At 45.1% G+C, this 23,418-nt stretch overlaps 1 protein-coding gene across 1 annotated transcript in view; it reads right to left on the reverse strand.

Moving 5' to 3' along the window:
• LOC307247444 (phospholipid-transporting ATPase ABCA1) overlaps window positions 1–23,418 on the reverse strand; it is a gene marked incomplete at both ends in the record, with an annotated part of 207,431 nt that overhangs the window by 162,435 nt on the left and 21,578 nt on the right. The window contains 6 exons of the mRNA XM_080023597.1: window positions 210–415; window positions 2,559–2,756; window positions 7,291–7,407; window positions 10,587–10,726; window positions 21,115–21,313; window positions 21,405–21,491. Coding sequence (XP_079879723.1) covers window positions 210–415; window positions 2,559–2,756; window positions 7,291–7,407; window positions 10,587–10,726; window positions 21,115–21,313; window positions 21,405–21,491 — 947 coding nt within the window. The remainder of the gene's footprint in view (window positions 1–209; window positions 416–2,558; window positions 2,757–7,290; window positions 7,408–10,586; window positions 10,727–21,114; window positions 21,314–21,404; window positions 21,492–23,418) is intronic.

Below are 23,418 nucleotides of genomic sequence, written 5' to 3' on the forward strand. Positions count from 1 at the left end.
GGCATAGAAGTAGAGCAGAGGTAGCATAGAGGTAGAGTAGAGGTAGCATAGGGGTTGAGGTAGAGCAGAGGTAGCAGAGAGGTAGAGCAGAGGTAGCACAGAAGTAGAGCAGAGGTAGCATAGAGGTTGAGGTAGAGCAGAGGTAGCACAGAAGTAGAGCAGAGGTAGCACAGAGGTAGAGTAGAGGTAGAGCAGAGACAGGGACCTACCTTGACTTGAGCTTGTTGGTACGCTCCACCTCGTCGATGTCCATGCGGATCTTGTACGTGATGTGAGGGGGGAGCTCGCTGGAGTTCCCCTCCAGGTTCCCAAACACGATGCCGGCCCAGTACTTGTCCTGGTCCAGCAGCTCCAGGGCCTTGGCCACCAGAGCGTCCTCGCTGGAGGCCGCCTGGAACTTATTCAGCTCCAAACACTGGCGACCAAAGGGATGGCGTCATGAAGGTAGAGCAGCGAGAGCACATGGAAAAAAAAACAAAAAAAAAACTGTGAAATATTTAGAAAAGAACTTTGGAATCCCAATGTCTCTCTTCCGCACGATAACCCGATGCACAGCATGTAACGGCATCAACCAAAACAGGAACAGGTCGGTTTTGAGTGAATAGCAGATAAATATTTAGCTAAAAAAAATGCTAAATAGCTAATGACAGTGAACGATTTTGACGCTAATGCTAATCTAGTGACCCTCCATAGAAACTGCCGTGGATGGCGTGAAGAGATGTCCAATTGCACGTTAATAACAGTGAATATTGTCATGCGTAGGGTAAATCATTTGCTCTGTTGTTGTGGAACTATTTTTCCCAGCGGAAGCTTTTACACCGGGCACACCAGTTATAAAAAAATTTCCAAGTTGATATTCCATTTTAAGTTTCTACTGTATGTAAGTAGCCGTGTAATGAATAAGAAAAAGCAGTCGGCCCAGATCGCAAAATAACGGCCTTCAGAGTGGTACAAGACCCTGATCACCCTGCCGGGGGTTATTGTTGGGTCAATGACCGGCTGGCTGTACGTTCTCACTTCCTCGGGCTCCTCATCTGAGAGCATCCGCAGTCTATGTCCGACTCCCAGCCCTGGCGTTGAGGAATTGGCCCCGCTGGCCTCCGCCCCCATTTGCCAAGGTCGTCCGTGGCCTCATTCGGGAGATCGTCCACGGCGATGCGAGGCGCGAGGATTGACGCGGCCGTGTCCGTGACCGTTGTAAGATTAGTAACGTAGGTCGTTCACTGCGGCATGATCAATATAGGTTGTTTGCTCGTGCTGGTGCCAGACGTCCATCTTGTCACCGGCGGCGTCTACATTAACCCTTAACTTGTTTAAGATGCACTGATTATCGCTTTTCACTCAACGTGAGGTATAAAGGAAATTAAATTTAGATTCAATTGATCAAACTGAAAGCCCCCCTCTGACTGTCTTTCCAGTCGTGTACACCAGGCCTACTCAACTGGATTCTGTTTGGGGGCCACATCTCATAATACAGGCTAAGGGGCCTTGTCGAGTTCAACACAAAATTACATCATACCAAAGCACCTTCATATTCTTCAAATTATCATCATGGATTTAATGCTAATAAAAAAAAAAAAAAGGCTTAAAGGAGTACGCTACTGCATTGAGCTAACACGGTTAGCATGCAGCCCCCCCACATTGCTGTACTGGACACACAGGGGCGAAATCAATATCCACCCGATCGTCTGAATCTGGTAAGATAGACAAAAAGCTACTTTGCCCCTAAAAAACTGAAGTATCCATTTAAGATGAAGAGACACCTTTTCTAGATGATATTTTCCCAGGTTTCATATTCTTAAATGTACACCGCTTCTGCATGGCCATATGGCTGATGGTATTTTAAGCCGTACAGGTATGTTTGAAAATGTAGCCCCAGTTCATTGCTAAAGGGCCAGTCAGCATTAACACGTGGGCCACATTTGGCCCGCGGACCTCCAGTTGAGTACCCCTAAAGTACACTATGGGAGTATAAAATGGGTTGTGTTGCCTTGAACTTGCAAACCATCCGCCGTCTCATCCGTCTGGGTATAGTGCGTATATTGACATTTCACTGCATATATGTATGGAAGTATGCATATGTATGTGATGAATAAACCTCTTGAATCTCTTGAATTGTGCGTTTATGGTTAAAATTACAATGAAAACAAAATCACTTGAGATGTTTTCATCTTTTCAGTGGGTTGTCAAATTAAAGGCACTTAACATCGTAAACAGAAGGAAAACAGGTTTTGAATCACAAAAACATCCATCCAAAAGTCTGTTGGGTGGAAGGGATAATAACATACCGCCAGCCGGTCATTATCACAAATTAACCCCCTGACAGGGGGATCAGGGTCTTGTATCACTCTGAAGGGGGTTATTTTGCGATGAAGAACGGCTGGCTGAACGTTATCCCGCTTATTACAAGGCTAGGGGTCTCGTATCACTCTGAAGTTTCAAGCTTTCAACGTAGCACAACAAAAACATTTATTTTCCCTGAGGACCTCGGATTATCGTCCTTAAAATACGATGCGCTTTAGAGAAATAACAGAAATGGCCAAAAGAGGCAAACGCACCCCGATGAACTTGGAGAGCATCTCCAGCATCCGGCCGGTGGCATTGAAGGCGTCCCTCCAGTCGTAGTCCGGCAGGCCGGCGGGGCGCTCCTCGGGCGGCCCGTTGTACAGGAAGTTGGCCAGGAGCTCGGCCCTCCACCGGGTGGCGTTCAGGCGCTGGTTCAGCGCGGCGGCAAACAGCGGGTTGGCCAGCAGCCTCTGAGTTGGAAACATCAAAAAAGGAAAAAAAGCGGCATTGATTTGAAATCGGCGTCGGTTGGTTCGGCGTGGCGTTAGAAGGTCAATGGCCCAACCCGACCATTCAACAACAACAACAGCACAAATGAACACCTGCTGAGCCGCCAAATGAGCTGTGGCGGGCGACAATGTCCAGTTACTAACCAGCTCAGCGGGCGATCCAGTTCAAATATTGAGTTTGGAGGTTCGCTTTGAAGCCGCAACTCCCGGGAACTCCGTGGTTTTTGCGGCTCAGTTCAAAAGTTTGTTCAACTGAGCCTTAACAGACGGGAAAATGAGGGACATTTGTCGTCCTATTTCTCGCGTCCCGTTTTGAAGAAAGAGTTTTTGCCAGGGCGCCAAGGAGCGACAAGAGATCGCACGTTCGCACAGGTCCGCCAGGGCCGCCTTCGAGTTCACGCCAGGCGGGGCGTCCGATTGGTGCGTTTGCTTCGTGTCTCGTTTGCATAAGGTTGAGCCGAGTGCGACTTTTCAGAGCCCCCCCCCCCCCCCCGGCTGTAGCTTCCTGTCGCTGGCGGCGGCAGAGAATGAATGACTTCCTGTCGCTTTTTGCCTCTTTTGCCACCGCCCGTGTAAAGGTGGGGTGAATGTGCCGTATTAGGGGCCGTCTACAAAGTTACTACTGTTCACTGCCCGTTTTCCTCAGCACTATATATAGATTAAATAACTACAAGTCATTAACACTGACCTGCAGCCACACCTTTTGGTGAAGTGAAGGGCCCCATACCTGTGGTTTGCCTTAGGCCCCCGAATCGCTAAGTCCGCCCCTGGTGCAGGTGCGTGTGTGTGTGTGTGTGTGTGTGTGTGTGTGTGTGTGTGTGTGTGTGTGTGTTGGAGCTGTCAGGCAGATTCCCTAAAAACGCTGAGCTAGATGGCACTGTTGTGCTTCAGTCTATGGAACAACTCAAAACGTCAACATTTGCGACTTTACACCACTGCACGTGCACGCTCGGGTGCACACACACACACACACACACACACACACACACACACACAGACACACACACACACACACACACACACACACACACACACACGTCCACGGTGTGAGTATGATAAGAGATGTCTTCTTGTAAAGAGTTAATAATGGAGATATGCTAATCTATATGCTAATACATCCATCCCTTTTGTTCCCACTGTGTGTGTGTGTGTGTGTGTGTGTGTGTGTGGTGTGTGCGCGCTGTTGGTTTCTTGGTTCCAAAAATATAACTTATATAACAAGGTAATTTTATCCACACGCCTCAACCTTGCTTTTAGATGTTTTTTCGGGATGTGGAGATATTTATTTTTCATCTCGTTCTCCTCTATCAACACCTGGAAATCAGGACTCCTTCTCTGCACTGGGACAGAATATACCCAAATATACAGACGCATACATCTGAGATTGGTACATTTATTGGAGTGGGCATGAAATGCATGGCAATACTGACAATGACAATATGTTTTGTAGGGTAAATTGTTGAATTGCTGTTGAGGAATTGTTGAAAGTGCGAGGCAAAAAAGTTTAATAAATATAATTATAAATATAACAAAATTATACATGGCTATTGTAAATATGGGGATTTTTCGTGCCGATTTTATGCATACGGCAATTTAAAGCCTCATTTTACATCGTTCCATTGTGCGATTCCTCAGTTTGCTGTCGGCCGCGTTGTCTCGGTGGCATTTGAGTGCCAACACCTGTGATGATAATGTGGAGGAGCGCGGGTCAAGGTGTCAAGCGAAGTCGTCTCTATACTGCAAGCGACCTTTAACCAAAACAATACATCCATCTCTGCTAGTCTACGTCTACCACCACCCGGCATAATGCCTCGTATTTTCTTATGTATGTACCTTCATATATATATATACATATATATATATATATATATATATATATATATGTGTGTATATACACACACACCGTATATATATGTTATTTAATTTCTAAGGTTTTCTTTCCCTTCACGTCCTAATATTCGGTGGCATTTCAGGGTTGCATCTCTGCCGCTTAACCTTGTTGGTTTTGGGGTCAAAGGGAATAATTCACCGTGAGAGGAAGAAGGTTTCCCAGCTCCGAACGCGAGACCGGGTTCGATTGTCTGCTCAGGAAACGGGGGGACAACGCTCGGGTCCCCGCGGAAATAGCGGCGGCCGCAACTCAAAGGGATCCGCTTGCATTTTCCAACATGCGGTCAGGGTCGAGTCCGCGATGGACCGCCCATCCCATCCGAATTTAACAATCAGGGAATCCCACCCCGCACGGTATTTGTTGCCAATTTTGCCTTGTTTTGTATTTGCTACGGCTTCAAATAGGATTGACAAAACAAATCCACGGCAAAATGAGGTAACGTGGAGCAGGACAAACGTGTGTAACCGTGGTGGAAATCATTTAAAGGTCCAATTTTTTAACAAAATCATATGGTATGTTTCAGAAATCTGGAAAAAACAAACTCTTGACCAATCATAGAGAGCCATCAGAGCCCCGCCCTCTCCGGGTCAAAAAATCCCAAAATCGGACTCTTGTGGTGTTGGGGATGGGAAATGGCTCCATCAATGGAAATACCCAATGTTTGGCTTTTCCAAATAGAACACACTCCATCCTCGTCCGGTCAAAATCCCCAAATTCTGTTGTTGGGGCGGCGGTGGTGCTGGTGGTGGCGGCGGCGGCGGCCGATGGTAATGACTCCGTCAACGCACTGTAAAACGTGTCCGGGTCCTTGAAGGACCTCTGGAGATGACAAAGCCCTCGCGCCACCGGCGGCTTCAAACGGAGGTGGAGTGGTGGAGGAGGCTGGGAGGGGGGGGGGGGGCTGGCTGGGACGGAGGGAAAATGAAGACAAAGGAGGAGAGCGGGTCCATTTGTGTAAAGGTTAGGGCTAGGGTAATGAACACCCCCCACTCCACCCATCCACCCCCAGCCCCGCCAGCCGCCTATGAGCTCATTTGGACTGACACTGGAGTAATGGAGGAGTCGGGGACGTACAGACATCGGAGGGGGGGGAGGTATCCATGTCCTCCTCCCCTTTCCCTGATCATCCTCAGCGCCTGGGTGGAAATGATACCTCGCGCTCGTCCGTAATAACCTTCCGCCCCCGCCTTGGGTTTTTCTTCCGCGGTTGACGCAAAAGCGAGTGCGGAGAAATAAGGACGACAGGTGCCAAATTAAGGTCGATCCACGTCATCGGGTGTTTTTCCAGCTGAAATAAATTGCCGCTCGCACATTTACCCAGCAGCTCAAGGTGCGAAGCCATTCAAAAATCTCAACCCGGCCCCATAAATGATGTCACAATATAATAATGTTCATACAATAAGGAATTTAATGTAAATGTTTTTTTAATTTTTAATAATTAAAAAATATGTTTGACCTCATTATTTTAGTTATTATTTGTGTCGTTATTAATTATCATAATTTATGTATTAGATACGTATTACAATTGTGTTATTATATTATTATTATTATTATATATGTTAAGTCATATATATTCTTCTAGATGTACACTGTGTTTTACTGCTAGGATCTATATATTGCACATTATATGACACATTTACCTAGCTGTTCAAAGTGCAACGCCATTCTAAAATTTTAACCCGACCCAATAAATGATGTCATAATATAATAATGCTCATACAATAAGGAATTTTATTTAAATATTTTTTTAATTTTTAATGATTAAAAAATATGTTTGACCTCATTATTTTAGTTATATTTGTCATTGTTAATTATTCTAATTAGTGTATTATATACGTATTACAATTGTGTGATTATATTATTATTATATATGTTAAGTCATATATATACTACTAGATGTACACTGTGTATTACTGCTAGGATCTATATATGACACATTATATTACACATTTACCGAGCAGTTTAAAGTGCAACGCCATTCTAAAATTTCAACCTGACCCCATATATGATGTCATAATATTATGTTCATACAATTATGAATTTAATTTAAATCTTTTTTTTATTTTAATAATTAAAAAATATGTTTTACCTCATAATTGTAGTTATTATTTGTGTCATTATTCATTATTATAATTAATGTAATATATACTTATGAGAATTGTGTTATTATATTATTATTATATATGTTAAGTCATATATATACGACGAGATGTACACTGTGTATTACTGCAGGGATCTATATATTACACATTGTGTATGTTACACAAATTTTGACTTCTTAGTCTCAGCCCCTCGTACCTGCACTGCTCTGTTCATTTCTTCAGCTGCTGTCACGCCTTCATTTGCCGCCAGCGATCAATAATGTGTTATCTTTACCGATCAGTCCAGCTCTTATCTGGAGACCAAGGCAAGTACAACTTCATTCATGAGGTCACGGACGACTCGGCTCATTGTATCGGTTTGGAAATGAAGAAAAAGCGTCATTGTGGAATTTAATATTTTACGACAAAATTTGACATCATTGAAGACCCATTTTGGGACAAATCCTCTCTCTCTTATTCTGTCAAGGGTTACCAAGTCTCGCTGTTTGAAATTAGTTTTTACCCTCAGAGCGTTGACTTGGCGGCCATTTTGCAGGAAGTCCCAAACCCGTGGTCCGAGTTCCTCCCAGGAGTCGGCGAGCTCCTTCAGCATGGCCAGAGCGTTGAAGGTCGCATTCGCCTGAAAACAAAACACATTATAAACCATGTACCTTTTGAAACGACCTACTTACCCATCTACCTAACAACCTACCTACCTACCTGCCCAACAACCTACCTGCCTATAAACCTACCTGCCAAACAATCTACCTCCCTAACAACCTACCTGCCTATAAACCTACCTCCCTAACAACCTACCTGCCCAACAACCTACCTGCCCAACAACCTACCTGCCCAACAACCTACCTGCCTATAAACCTACCTGCCCAACAACCTACCTGCCAAACAACCTACCTCCCTAACAACCTACCTGCCAAACAACCTACCTGCCCAACAACCTACCTGCCTATAAACCCACCTACCTAACAACCTACCTGCCTATAAACCCACCTACCTAACAACCTACCTGCCTATAAACCTACCTGCCAAACAACCTACCTGCCCAACAACCTACCTGCCCAACAACCTACCTCCCTAACAACCTACCTGCCTATAAACCTACCTGCCCAACAACCTACCTGCCCAACAACCTACCTCCCTAACAACCTACCTGCCTATAAACCTACCTCCCTAACAACCTACCTGCCCAACAACCTACCTGCCCAACAACCTACCTCCCTAACAACCTACCTGCCTATAAACCTACCTGCCCAACAACCTACCTGCCCAACAACCTACCTCCCTAACAACCTACCTGCCAAACAACCTACCTGCCCAACAACCTACCTGCCTATAAACCCACCTACCTAACAACCTACCTGCCTATAAACCCACCTACCTAACAACCTACCTGCCTATAAACCCACCTACCTAACAACCTACCTGCCTATAAACCTACCTGCCAAACAACCTACCTGCCAAACAACCTACCTGCCTATAAACCCACCTACCTAACAACCTACCTGCCTATAAACCCACCTACCTAACAACCTACCCGCCTGCCTAAAAACCCACCTACTTAACAACCTACCTGCCTATAAACCTACCTACCTAACAACCTGCCTGCCTAACAACCTACCTACCCAACAACCTACCTACCTGCCTATAAACCTACCTCCCTAACAACCTACCTGCCCAACAACCTACCTGCCCAACAACCTACCCCCCTAACAACCTACCTGCCTATAAACCTACCTGCCCAACAACCTACCTGCCCAACAACCTACCTCCCTAACAACCTACCTGCCCAACAACCTACCTGCCTATAAACCCACCTACCTAACAACCTACCTGCCTATAAACCCACCTACCTAACAACCTACCTGCCTATAAACCTACCTGCCAAACAACCTACCTGCCAAACAACCTACCTGCCTATAAACCCACCTACCTAACAACCTACCTGCCTATAAACCTACCTGCCAAACAACCTACCTGCCAAACAACCTACCTGCCTATAAACCCACCTACCTAACAACCTACCTGCCTATAAACCCACCTACCTAACAACCTACCTGCCTATAAACCTACCTCCCTAACAACCTACCTGCCTGCCTAAAAACCCACCTACCTAACAACCTACCTGCCTATAAACCCACCTACCTAACAACCTACCTGCCTATAAACCCACCTACCTAACAACCTACCTGCCTATAAACCCACCTACCTAACAACCTACCTGCCTATAAACCCACCTACCTAACAACCTACCTGCCTATAAACCCACCTACCTAACAACCTACCTGCCTGCCTAAAAACCCACCTACCTAACAACCTACCTGCCTATAAACCTACCTACCTAACAACCTGCCTGCCTAACAACCTACCTACCCAACAACCTACCTGCCTGCCTTTAAACTTACCTACCTAACAACCTACCTGCCAAACAACTTACCTGCCTATAAATCTACCAGCCTTACAACCTACCTGCCTAACAACCTACCTATCTAACAACGTACGTACCTATCTGCCTAACAACCTACTCACCCACCTACCCACCTTCCTTCCTACCCACCTAACAACCAACCTATCCAGCCACCTATCCGTCTTCCTACCTACTTACCCACCCACCCACCTACCAACCTAGCTACATAACCACCCTCCTACCCACCTACCTACCTGCCTGCCCAACAACATTACCCATCTTCCCACCTTCCTACCCACCGATCCATCCAATACTTCTCACTTTGGAGCCAAAATTTGTACAGCATCGCATATCCAACCTATTACCTATTCCCTGGAGAAACACGTTGCCGTGGACACTAATATTCCCAGCGCAGACGTGCGGTGAAGTCGGCAGACCTGGCTCACGCGCAATATCCCCCTGCCATGGCTCTTGTTTGTTTCGCTCATGCACCTCATCAAAAACAACGTCGACATCTGGGAGAAATTTCAGGAAAAACGCTTTGCCTCGTCCGCCCACCGTCCGCTCGGATCCTCGCGAGCATCTGATTAACTCTTGTTTTTTGTTTTTTTTTGGATACTTCCTTTTTGTTTCTAAGGAGGGTTTGCTCGCTTTGTGTGCGGCCCACTGGGTCTCTCTCGCGGCAGATGAGAATGCATATGGATGAATAACATCAGAGAAAATGCTTATGCTGAATTTAAGACCCCATCAATTCCAATTTGAGATGTAGATAGATACTTTATCCCTGCAGGGAAATTGCAGTGTCTCAGCAGCTCACATCAAAACAGCTGAATAATAATAAAGCAACACAACACAAATATCAAAGAACTAAATGGCAATATACGGCGAATATGGTAATAGTTTCAAGGCCTAATATTTGCAAAAATGTAAATAATTTCAGGTCATTTTAAGGTTCTGCAGACACCACGAGCTAATACAATGAAACAACAAAAAAAAAAAAAAAAATATATATATATATATATATATATATATACTGTATATATAAAATGAATAATTCAGTTTTTAACAAGACCATGAGCAAAGGAATATATCCATGTCTACATCTACGTATATATATAGATACAGAAATATATTAAATTAACTATAATAATATAAGACTATTTACGGACATTTCATGGTTTTAAGGGTGCAGTATGATGGCGATATGCGATCTGAAGAAGCGAGCGCATAAACCCATGAGTGAACCTTCCCAGTGTGCGTGAATACACGAGTGTATATCTGAGCGTGCGCGTGGTTGCCAGTGTGTGCGTTTATATATAATATATATATATATATATCTATCAAGTAGAAAAATTGTGGCTTCATCTCGGGTGTGGGTGGTTCCCCGCAGACTTTACCTCCTTAACGAGGCCGCGAGCGGCGGGGGAGTCGGGCGTGTAGAGCAGCTTGCCCTGCAGCAGAGGCCGGAAGGTGCTCCAGACGTAGCGCAGGCCCGGCGTGCCCTCCAGGGTGGAGATGAGCGTCTGGCAGAAAGCACCTGGAGGACAGGCGAGGAGAGAGGGAAGATCAAAAGGAGGAAGACAAGCAACAGCAGATAACAAGGCGGCGCTGGGCGATAGCAGAGCCACTGTGGGCGGACGCTCAAAAAAGCTTTCTCCACATCAAGGACCCCGGCTTTGATACATATCAGGCCGGGGAGTCCATTTGATCAGTTTTAGTTAGTCCCTGGGACCCCCAAAGGGAGAAGATCTCCAACGTTAAATATGATTTAGTCCGACCTTCCTGAACCCTGTATGGTATAATCAGGGAGATAAGAGTGAAACTACTGTCGGATCAAAAACACTCATTTTTGAACGTCCTCGAATGGTGAAGTCTAACGATTCATCTTTTTGCTGGAACGTCTCCGCGAACCCCCGGGGTGGGGACCCCCCGTTGAGAAGTGCTGTTCCAAAATGAACTGTGAAAAGTAAGAAGAATAAAATAGTATGTATGTGCAGTATGTGTATGTATAATATGAAAATCAACCAAAAAAAAAAAAAAAAAAGAGCTTTCAAGAGCTTTTAGCCAATTCAAAGTCGTTTATTGAACTAAAATATGATTAAATTATGAATTCAGCCATTTAATAGTCCAGCTATTCTTTTTTTTTTTTTTAGCCGTGGACCATATAGGACACGTCAGATGAGCTTTAGTCTCTGGGAGAAAACAGTGAAACCATAGGATGGAAACGGTCGTCATGGTACGTCCTCCAACAGTTAGGGTTCGTCTTGTAAGTTAAACAACCGTGAAGTTCCACTGTTAATCACTTTGCTGGGGGCCCCCGGGCCCCACCTTGAGAACCGCCGGTCTAAAGGGTCCGAAATGAGTTGTGCAAAGGAAAAGGATGTAATAGACAGGAAGAGGAAAGCATATGCACAAATCCGCAACAAAAAGGCAAAGTTTGAACGTGTTCTCCATCGCTGAAGGTCTCTCGACTTAACTGACACTAACTATTAATCATCTGCCGTCTAACAATTCCTGCCCCGCTTCTGGGTAGTGACGAAAGGCTTTGTTTCCCTTCGTAGTGAACCAAACCTTGAAATGGATCAGGACCCGGGCGCCGCCGCGCCGATCGAGTCGGCTTAATGCTCTCCGTGCCGCCAACAAATAAATCATATCGACGGAATTCAAACCGCTGCCGCCACGATTCCATTCACGACGCCGAGTGAGAGCTGGTGGAACTCAACAACGCTTTGTATGGAGGCAATGCAACCGCACCCACGCACGCACGCGCACGCACACGCACACACACACACACAGTGAACGAAAAGAGCAATGCAACCAAATAAGCCCCGTACGTTCGCTTCAGCGAGTGGGCGAAGGAAAGGACCTCCAGCTTGAAATCTTAAAATATTTACTGGAGTAACGCCAAGGTGTAATTCATATTGAATGTGCCCGATTCGCACGCGGCCTTCCGCCCCGAGGACAGAGCTCGCACGGAATCAACTTATTTTCCGGGAGAACTCGGTTCACAACTGGGAGCCGAAAAACCGACTCTCCCGGCCCTCGCTCACGGATCGGGAAACGAGCGGAACCGAGCGAACCGGGAAACAGAGCTCTGACTCCGCCCTTTTTCACCGAGCGACTCGTCAAGAGCGATTCCAGAGCAGATTTCAGATTCCGTAGGAACGGCATTCATGTGCAAAGGAGGCCTGTCCCCAGAATCCTTTTTTTATTTTCTTAGGCACCGGAAGAAGAAATTGGACTTTCGCGATAGAGGATCGAATGAAAGTGAAATTCTTCTCGAAGAAAAGGGGTGAGGAATTCAATAAGGAAACAGTAAATTGAACAAGTTAGGGACGCTAATGTAGGAGAAAAATGATTACCGATAGCTGAACCTCGTTAAGCAATCATTAACCGTTATCCGACAATATTAAGATATTGTGCCACTGTCCCCCGAAAAAAACAAAAAACAGTCTTTTTTTCTATTGGACTGGGACAATGAATTAATTATGGACGAATGAATGGAATGAATGAATGTTCACATTGAACAGACAGATCCCACTCGAACGCCACAATTCTGAGTCGGGTGCAGCCCGAGAAAATATTAATAATAAAAAATACCAAAATATATCCCCATATGTTTAATGGACTGTCCCTCCCTATTTTTCTTTTACCATGCAACGTTTTTTTGTTTTATTATATTTTTTAACTTGATAGATGAACTGATGGTATTAATCGCTGAAAATTCTTATTTTTCGGTTGGCGGTCAAACGGTTAAATTATTAACCTCCCTTAGAACGGATGTAGTAGAATAACATCTTTTGACGGCCCGTCCCGAGGGTCTGTCGCGGCCTCCTAAATCCAGCTAGCCCGTCTGCCGCGCGCCGCTGTTTTGCCTCAGCCCGTCAATTCCCGGCCCGCCCGGCGACCCCCCGGTTTGAGCCCCCGCCGGCTTTGTTTTCCCCTCGAGCCCTCGGCGGCAAACGGCGTCGCCGCCCACGACGACAGCGGTCACGACGTCGACGTCGAGTTCAGCGCTTCAGGAACCTTTTGTCTGCCACGGAACGAGCTTCACAAGCAAACAAGTGGTACCAGGACACCACTACACTGTTGACCACGATAACATCCCAAAACCTCACAAAACATTACAACTTTGCTTATTGTTATTATCATCATCATCAGCATAAACCTCATTATGATCATCATCAGCTGCATAATAATCATCATTTTTATTATCATCATTATTATCATCATTATTATCATTGTCATCATCAGCATAATCATCATTATAATCATCATTATTTGTATCATCACCAGCATAATCATTATTATCATTATTATTATCGGCATAATCATCATTATTTGTATCATCATCATAATCATTATTATCATTATCTTCATCATAATCATTATTATTATTATCATCGGCATAATCATCATTATTTGTATCATCATTATCATTATCTTCATCATCAGCATAATCATTATTATTATTATCATCGGCATAATCATCATTATTATTATTATTATTATTATTATTATTATATCATCAGCATAATCATCAATATTATTCTTGTTATTACTACTATCATCATCATCAGCACAATCAATCATCATTATCATAATCATTTTTATTATCATTATTATCATCATCAGCATAATCATTACTATCATCATCAGCATAATCATTATTATCATCATCATCATAATCATTATTACCATCATCGGCATAATCATTATTATTATCATTATTATTATTATCATCGGCATTATCATCATTATTATTATTATCATCATCATCGGCATAATCATTTTTATTATCATTATTATCATCATCATCATAATCATCATTATTATAATCATCATCATCAGTATTACCATCATTGGCATAATCATCATTATTTGTATCATCATTATCATAATCATCATCATTATCATCAGCTGCATAATCAATCATCATTATCATTATCATTAGTAGTAGTAGTAGTAGTATTCAAAGTGATTCATACAAGACTCACAATTGACTTGTTCGTAGTGAACGATCTTTGGATTTTGGAGTCGTGTTACTCGAGCAAACGAGACCGACTCACAAAATGACAGTCCAATGCAAAAAAAAAAAAAAAAAGAAAACTGTCAAGACATTTGGCACAATTCATATGGAAAGTTACACCTTCAACACCACCCAAAACAGGTCATTTTGTCAGGCTCAAACGATTCTTGCGAGAACGAGCGTTCACAACTCGGAGCCGAACCGACTCCTCTGACTCCCCGGTTCAGGGCGTCCTCCCTCCCTCCCTTGCTCGCTCGCTCGCCGCGCCGACCGGACCGAACGAGGGAATAACATTCTGAACTCTTTTCACCGAGTGACTCGTCGAGAACCCGATCTCAAAAGGAGAGTCAAACCTTTCATCGCTACCCACAGTTCCCGCTTTCAGAGTGAAACTTAATCTGATGAACACAGGAATTAGATGCAGCCTCAAAATTTAGATCTTGCAACGCAAGAGCGCGGTTTTCCGTTATTTACCCATTTCAAGTGGAATCTGAAACCTTTTTTTTTTTTCTTCCCCCCTCCCCCCGCTACGCCAGCAGCGCACGGCGGTGGGAAAAACGCTGCCAACGCCATCGAGATATTTTAGTTGCGATTAAGCCTTAGCCTCCGCCGCCACCTTTCCACCATCTCTCAGGTGCCCCCGGGGGGCTCTAATGGCGGCCCCCTTGGCCCGAACAGCTGTTTTCCTCCGCAGAACACACGGCTTGAGCTTTCTGTAATCACTACACTTAGAGGCGGGGAAGAGGGGGCGGCGCGGGTCATCCTTCCATGCCTCTGCTCCACGAAGGCACCGCACGTGGCATGGGAATAGTGCACTTCAGTTATAATATAATAACCCAACACATTTCAACATTTGCCGCGCAATAAGAACCTATTAGTAGTGAAGCACGGCACTTGATCTAAACTGAAGACGGCAATTTTTGCACGAAATTAACACACAATTACCATAAAAATTTTCTAACCCTGACAATGTCACGACCACCACAAGATGCATAAGCATATTCCCTCTATCTATTCCATTTTATTTCATTTTATTTTTATTGTATTTTATTTTATTCTATATATTTTTCTTTTATTCTATAAGTATTCAACTTACTGTGTTACGTTTTAGGAGTCAGTTAGTCGGTCTATTAGAAAGAAATGTTTTTATTGTGTGTTATCACCGGGTGCGTTGCATTACATTTCACTGCATACATGTATGAAAGTATGTATATGTATGTGACAAATAAAAAATCTTGAATCTTGAATCTTGAAGATGCAATAATACATAATATTATCGATGCCGTTACTGCAAAATGTGTCAAGCTATTACAAAGCGTCCCGAAGCCATTTAAGAAATAAAAAAACACTGCGGCTCGGCGTTGCCCGGTTCTTTGGCCAGGTAGGTTTGGCCGGAGGTTTGGCCGGAGGTTTGGCCGGAGGTTCTGGCTGGAGGTTTGCCTGGCAACGGTTTGACACAAAGCGCTCCAAGCGTGGAGGGAACACTAAAGGTTATGGCGAAACAGACAGAAACATACAAGGTTTTCCCCGGGCGTTGGTCGTGCCCCGCCCAGATTGGGAGCGCGCCCTGCCTGTGGATTCCCTCGCCCCAAGACAAGCGGACACATAAGAGAGCGTCCCAGATAAGAGCGTCAGGCTATCACACTGACGTCCCGTCGCCACCCCCGCCCGACCACGCCCCCAAGTCTGCTATGATCAATTATTATTATTAGTTATATTATTATTAGTTATATTATTATTGCGGAAGACGCATGTCACCAGTGAAATGGTGGAAAAAAAACAGGAAGGACTCAATTGCCAGTGTGTTGTGGTGAATGCTTATCTCCATTGTTATACCCTATAACATACCTTGTTATACCCTAAATTAAACATCTCTAACCTTATACCTCAACTTAACCATCTCTTACCGAGTGACTTTTCCGGTTCCGGTGAGAGCTACCACTTCCGGTTCCGGTGACGTCGTTGCGTGTGCGTCGCTGTTGTTGTTTTGCTGTTGTTGCTGCTGGTGTTGATGCTGCCGCTGCCGTTATTGTTGTTTCTGTGGCTGCTGCTGCTGTTGTTTTCCGTTGCTGCTGCTGTTGTTGCCACTGTGGTTGGAGTCGCTTTTATTGTTGTGTTTGTTGTCGCTGTTGCTTTTGTTGTTGCTGTTGTTTCAGGTGCATTCTTTTGTAATGATCAGCTGACAACTACGTTCTCGCTTTCTTTTTAGCATTTCTTTGTAAAGCGCCTTGTGGTGCCCTGGTATTTAATGCACTTTATAAATAAAGTGTGACTTGACTTGGATTACCACTTTAATAACTGACCTGTGGTTTGACACTGAGAAGAGAAATGTAGTATTGTATAGTGGAGTATTAGACGTCCATCCTGGTTGAGAGAACAGAATGTTGTGGCTGATGTTCCCTTTATGCTTCACTTTAACAACAGCCCCACAGTACAGTATCGCATAATGGCGGTTAGGGAGAAGCTGGGAAGCCATATTGTACCAGTGTGCTAAATTGCTCAGCCTCCAGTTTGCTCCTTCTTCTTACCTGGCAAATTTAATCAATTTGAGTTGTACCCGGGAGATGTAGCCACGCAGAGCGTTTCTGTCTCCACATCATCTCTTTGTCAAACAAAGAAGGCGCGCGCACACGCACACACACACACACACACACACCGCATTTAAGTGCCCATGCACAATCTTATACATACACAAAGCGGTGAATTTGAATCAATCACAATGCACTTAGCAGCGCTGCAATTTAACCGCTCTCTCTCTCTCTCTCTCCCCCTCTCTCTCTCAGAAATACTTGAAGCGAGAGTCAAATGCAGTTTAAAAAAATAAGTACAAAAAAAAAATAGTATAAGTATAAGGGGTGTGAGCCTGAGACAAGTGTCTTGTAGCCATGGCGACCAGCGGTTCCAGACCAGACAGCGACGCATTCTGCCCGAGCAGGGAGGCGTGTAACGGGGACGGACTGAGACCAAAACAAAACAAAAAGATGGCCCCGGACTTTTTTTTTTTTTTACCCAGACCAGCCCACCGCAACCAGCCCGCCCCATCCACATACAAACACACCGGCCCTTGATACCACCACTTATAAGCATAATGGATGGATACTTGAGGCGACTGTAACACTAAAACAAAGATACTTTAAGAGCTTGCGTTGGGGGCAAGGTTTGTCGCTGGCAGGCCACCACCGTGAGGATGCCATGACAGATTCATCCAGTCAGTGTTTCACGGATGTCCATATTTGAACAGGCTGCATCGTCTGTTTCAGCACAGGAAATAAGTCTGATAATACCATGGTCAATTTTGATTACTTTAACCTTGAAACTTGAAGGACCTACTCTTCGGGTAAGGTCTACCAACAATAAACAATTGGAAAAATCAGGTACTGACTGTACACAAAAAACATTAAAATTGAAGAAGAATTAAGTAAGGTAAATTATTTTGGCCTGCTGCTAAGGTACAGACCATTCCTCCTGGCCTGGGTTGTGCTGGTCTATAAACAATGAAATAATATTTATATACACAAACAGCAGCTTGTCTGTATTTGTACTAGTGCTCGGGTATTGCTGGTCCGTGAATTAGGAATAATATGTAAAATTGATATTTCCGACAGGCCTTGAATGCAGCGGTGCTTCCGACCTGGAGAAACAAACGCTGCTGTGCGTCGCCCTAACAGTGTTAAACTGCGCTTTTACAAACCCTTGGTGCTGGTGCATGTCCCCGGGATAAGGAGGATCCTAAACTGTGCGATTTCATTTCATGAATGGATAGCTACGCGGCTGGATTATTCCAAGAGAAAATTGGTAAGTCAAGCAAATAGTAATGATATTTAGCGGTTTATTCTCTCGGGGATTTGGGGGTTTTGGGATTTGCGCGTCGGCCCGCAGAGCGACCGGCCCACCGGTCCCGGTGCTCCCGGGATGTATATTGTGGGATACATTACACGTTACATCCCGGGATGTACAGTAAAAAATGTATGCTACACATTTATTTAGCGATGATGAGCGGCTGGCTGGACCGTACATTATCCTGCTTATTACACAGCTTCAGGATTACTCAATTAAACACATTGAAACCGAATGTTGATTTTAAATGGTTTTAAAACCAGTATGTCTTGCTCGAGAGCTTCCGCTGCGGAAAAATAGCCCAACGTAGCAGACGATTCACTGCTAAAAACATAACTCCCGACACGCGACGGACACATTGACTGTTATCAATGTCAAACTGGACACACCCGCATGCATCTCTCCAAGTCTCCCACTGTAGTTCCTGTGTAGCGTCACAAGAGCGTTAGCATGTGGGCGGAGGGACGCGGGGGACGCGAATGCGGGCGGAGAAGCGGTGGCCCAGCGGCGGTCGTTATTAACAGACAGCGTCATCAGGATGGAGTATTCCACAGAGCTGTGTAATTCATATATGATTACTATAATTATTTTAATGTAACAGCATATATATAGTATAACCTTCATTTGCACAGGTACTCCTCTCTTAAGGACCTTCCTGTTTAACGGCCGTTGGGACTTAGGACCAGCTCTCTGACCAGTCTTTACTGTACACTGCGTGAAATACCAAGCATCTCATCACCCTTTATATACTATATGTACTATATACACTTTATATACACTCCACACCAGGTTGAAAAACACTGCTGTGCAGCTATTCGACAAGTGTCCAGGTCAAGATCGGTGCCGCAGCTCAGACACGGCTGTTGGGGGTCCCGGACGTCAATTCATAAAACCAGACGGAGCATTTTTGTCCACGCGAAAAGAAGAAACACAGAAGCCACAGCATTCACACCAAGTTTGTGTCAAACTTTCTTTAGCGTGATACACTCTCCAAAAAGCATCCAAAATTCTAAAAAACAACAACAACAAAAAACATGGCAGCCAGCTCAGCGCCCCGTTGAAAGTCCTCCACAGTGTTCAAGGTTGAAAATCACAAAACGCGCACGACCAAAAAAACAAAAAAAGGAGCCGTCCCATTTGATCCCCGACACCTTCAACGGACCGAAAATCTTAATTGAGACGTGATCAGCTGCTACGAAAACACACATTACGTTTCACCCGAAATTCTCAAAGGCCACCGCAATGACAGGGTGACAACTCTCTCACCGGAAAAAAAACAAAAAAACAAAACATGACACAAAATAAAAATAAGAAGATTAGCGTGCCTCCAGGGACGAAAAAGAAAGAGCTTTTGTGCTCATGGGGAATGGGAGGCGCCGGTGTTTTTGCTAATTTGCGCTGGCACCGGCATGAAATTCCACTCTGGAGTGTGACTTCCCCGCCCCCCCCTCCAAGAAAAATAAAGAGGGAGAGAGTCTTATTAAAATCTCATACAGCGCGGGGGTTTTCTCCAAAGGACGGCCTTCTAATGAAACAGCAAAGCGCGGCCTCTAATTACTATTGCACGTTGTTACACTCGAGATGCAACGAGCGGGAATGCAATGGGACGAATACGTGCACTTATTTATTTCATTTCCCTTTTGCAAGTAGGCCACACCATCCGGCGCCTCTGCACTGCGTGTTCTGGGGGTTTTTCTTTTGTAAATGCAAATACGCTGCCCTTTAAAATAAAAAAAAGCTCTTTTTGCATGTTCAACTCTAAAATGGTTATCGAGACCTATATTATTGGTTGTTTTTATTATTAACAATAATATTATTATTATTATTATAATTATTATTCATAATAATAATAAGTATTATTATTATTTGATCATATACATTTTTTGTTATTATTGTGTGTGTGAGTTCCTCTCAAATGTATCTTTCAAGTCCCTCATTCACTGACCTCCAGCACCATGCATCCCCTACTGTCTGCCTGCATGGAGCATATTTCACAGCATACAACTTCAGACACCATCTTGGAAGGGGGCGCCTCCCTTCATGACCTCTGCTCAAGGTTTCTTCCACTCCCGTTAACATCTACATGAATCCATACGAATACACTTGATTTGACTTGCGATCTGGCCACAAGACAAGGTTGGTACATAGCATGTGTTACTTTTAACCTTCACACCGTGTGCCAAATTCCTGTGAAAATGACCTCATGTCGGGTCGCATATTCCTAGTTTTCGATCAAGAGGGCAGGTTGACTGCACAGCCTATAATAGCCTGCCTTTCACCCTCCCCCCACCTTGAAGTAGGCCGCCGGACGAAATCATTATCTCAACAAAATACAAATGCATATGAACCTTGAGTTTTTCCCTTTTTGCCAACTTCTACTTCCAGGGATCGGTGTCATTCAGGACAAAGAGTTGAGCTCAGTGCCAACGGCCAGATTACTGGCTGGGCTGCTTCAAATGAGGATGCAGCCGTAAAAGTTGAGCGGTTCAAGTGGTTTCCTAACTCTGGAGGGCTTGACGACCAGCATCTCAGTTCTAAGTTAACAAACCAAAACTAGAAGGACTTAGAAAGACACTCTATTACTCTAACAGCATGTACTGTGTGGTTGAGCGTAATCGGCAAGTAATGAGCGCAAACCCCATTATTTACACGACGAGTACAAACCCGTTTAAAAATTTAATACTTTCTAATGGCACAGTTTAACAAAAGGTCAAAGACGAAACTGCCGCTCAAAATCATACACCGGGGTGAAGGCGCTACTCTTTGTGACTCAGTGGCAGAGCCCCGAAGCCCCGCCCCCCATCGCTGGCCCACCGTTGGCTGTTTTAGGAAATTAATTAATATTACTATTACACCTGCTGCGTGTTCAGGTTGCACCAAATTCCACCGTGCACTTGCCCTGAAAAAATACACCCGCCAAGTGTGAAGTAGACCGGACGAACGGTTGTCGAGATAATCCAAGGACGGACGGACAGACAGACAGACAGACATCCCCCCCCTTCCTAGTCGGATATACCTTTCCACAACGCGGTTCTGAAGGAATCCTAATGGGCACTTACTGGAGTTGCCGCCCGTGGGCGTGTCCGGCAGGTCGTTGACGGCCGTCTCCCTGGTGGCGGCCCGCGTGAGGTTCGCGGCCGTGGAGTTGAGGTCCGGCTCCTTCCCGCACAGCAGCGCGTCGACGCTTCCCATCATGTTCCCCCGGAAGTCCAGCGAGCTGGCGGCCTTGAACGCCTCGGAGCTCTGGAGCCTGGACGCCTGGGCCGGTGGGGGGGGGAGCGATCACTACAAACACCGGCATCCCGACAAGTCTTATTACAACGCCTTAAAATGGCCGCTCTCGGCTAACCTCTTGGATCAGCGGTAACGCGTCCGCAGCAGTTTTCGCCATCAGCCGGGCGGTGCTGGCCGGATTCGGATTCAGCGCCGACGGGAGCTAAAGAGAGGTGGAAAAAGGGGTTGGGTCAGCGTTTCCTGAGCTCTGTTCTGCTGGCAACCGCTAACGCATCTCAAAACAGGTGAAATAATAAGTTATTATGGCCCACTTACAATTAGCGGCGCAAGGCTCGCTACGACTAAATCTTTTGAATGACCCAGGAGTCGGGAGTTACTCCGGCACGAGATTGGTGCGAGCGAGTTCAGCTGAAACTGAAAATAATGACTGGTGGACTCATTGAAAGTCCAAGGCAAATAAAAAGTGTGGGCAATTCGACGTTCTTTTCGCTCCATAAACAGTTGTCAGCAGGCCGGGGCATACAACGCACAGTATTTCTGCCGCTGCATCTCGGACAGTTGCTCTGCAAGTGGAGTTCAGCTTCTCAAACCTGCTCGACAGGACGCCACCGATCCCCCTGTTTGGAGAACCCTCTGACCATGTTTTGATCAATAGACAACTAATCATCATTACCACTCCAAGATTCAAGAGGTTAATTTGTCACGTCTACATACGTTCATACATACATGCGGTGAAATGTCAGGGGGATAATCATCATGGGTGAGACGGATAAACACAGAATCAAACAACAATATCTACTTGGCGAAAATATAAGCCTAGAAACGTCCGACGACAACATGCGTTTGACATTGACTAAGTGGAGGAGAATAGGAACGGCATTTTGGGCTTCTTCACATTGAATATCATTTCCACAAAAAAAACACACACAGATAAATAATCCACGGAATGAAAAGATCCCTGAATTCCGGCCACAACTCTGTCAACTGAGTGACTCGTCAATAACCGAATCTCGAAAAAGGAGTCGAACCTTCCATCACTACTTATGGCTCTCACCTTCAGAGTGAAACTCGGTCCGAGCGCGTGCCATCCTTTTGACTTCATCTGCCGGCGCGCACCGCTCACTGTCCAAAAGCGCAGGCGCCTACGACCCAGAGCAAACACCTGCTCAAAAATCACCGGCGGCGTCCCTCAGGAGCCCGGCCTCATTTTTTCTCGTCCATCCCCAGTTTCAGACGCTTCTGTGCGGGCCCCGCCTTACGCCTCTCCCCAGGTGCTCCACCGACAGGCACAGAACATCATTCACCGGAGGCCATTCGACCGTGGGATGAGACTCAAAGCAACGATCTGGCGCTCGGCCAGGAGCAGCCAACCTCTCTGATGGTCTTAGATCTTTATTATGGCTACTATTATCATTATTATTATTATAATTATTATTATTATTATTTATCAACGCACGACAGGTAGATGGGAGTGTGCCCATCTGCTCCCGGCTTGTTACACCTGGCCCACTCTGCCTGTGTCTCTGTGTCGGAGGGCCCTGGAAACGCCACTCGGGTGGTGTGTGTCGGGCGGATCTGCCCCAACCCCCAACCTTCAGACTTACCTGTTTATTATGGTTACTATCTTGGTTAGTTTTTCATTAAAAGTTTGATAATATTTATTTATTTTTTTTAACGTACGTTAATGAGAACATCAGTTGAACATCCGTAGGAATCGGGAGTTTCCCGGAAGACATTACAGAACGGGAGCACATCGGTAGACACTCGGCGTGGAGTCCATAAGACAGAGGGCTGCAGGAGGCGTTCAAACACTCAAAGCGGAAGTAAAATTGTGTCAAATGTATCCCTCACAGTATGTGCTATGGGGCCTTTCATGGGTCCCCTGGGTGCTGGCGCTTCCAGCCAGTTGCCTACCTTGAATAATGGTAAAGTCTGCACCCGGAGCTCTCACAGCACACATGCTGGGTTACCACGTGCAAGGACATCGCCAAAGTGATTCTGCAGAAATGATAAAAGGCTGATAGAACCTATTTTTTTATTTTTTTTTAACCCAAGTTTTTTTTTTTTCCTACTCAAAACAGGCAGAGGATCGAAAACGACGGCCAGATTGGTTGGGGTTCAATGTGTGC

Source organism: Zeus faber, assembly GCF_960531495.2.
Source record: "Zeus faber genome assembly, chromosome: 22".
Taxonomy (NCBI): domain Eukaryota; kingdom Metazoa; phylum Chordata; class Actinopteri; order Zeiformes; family Zeidae; genus Zeus; species Zeus faber.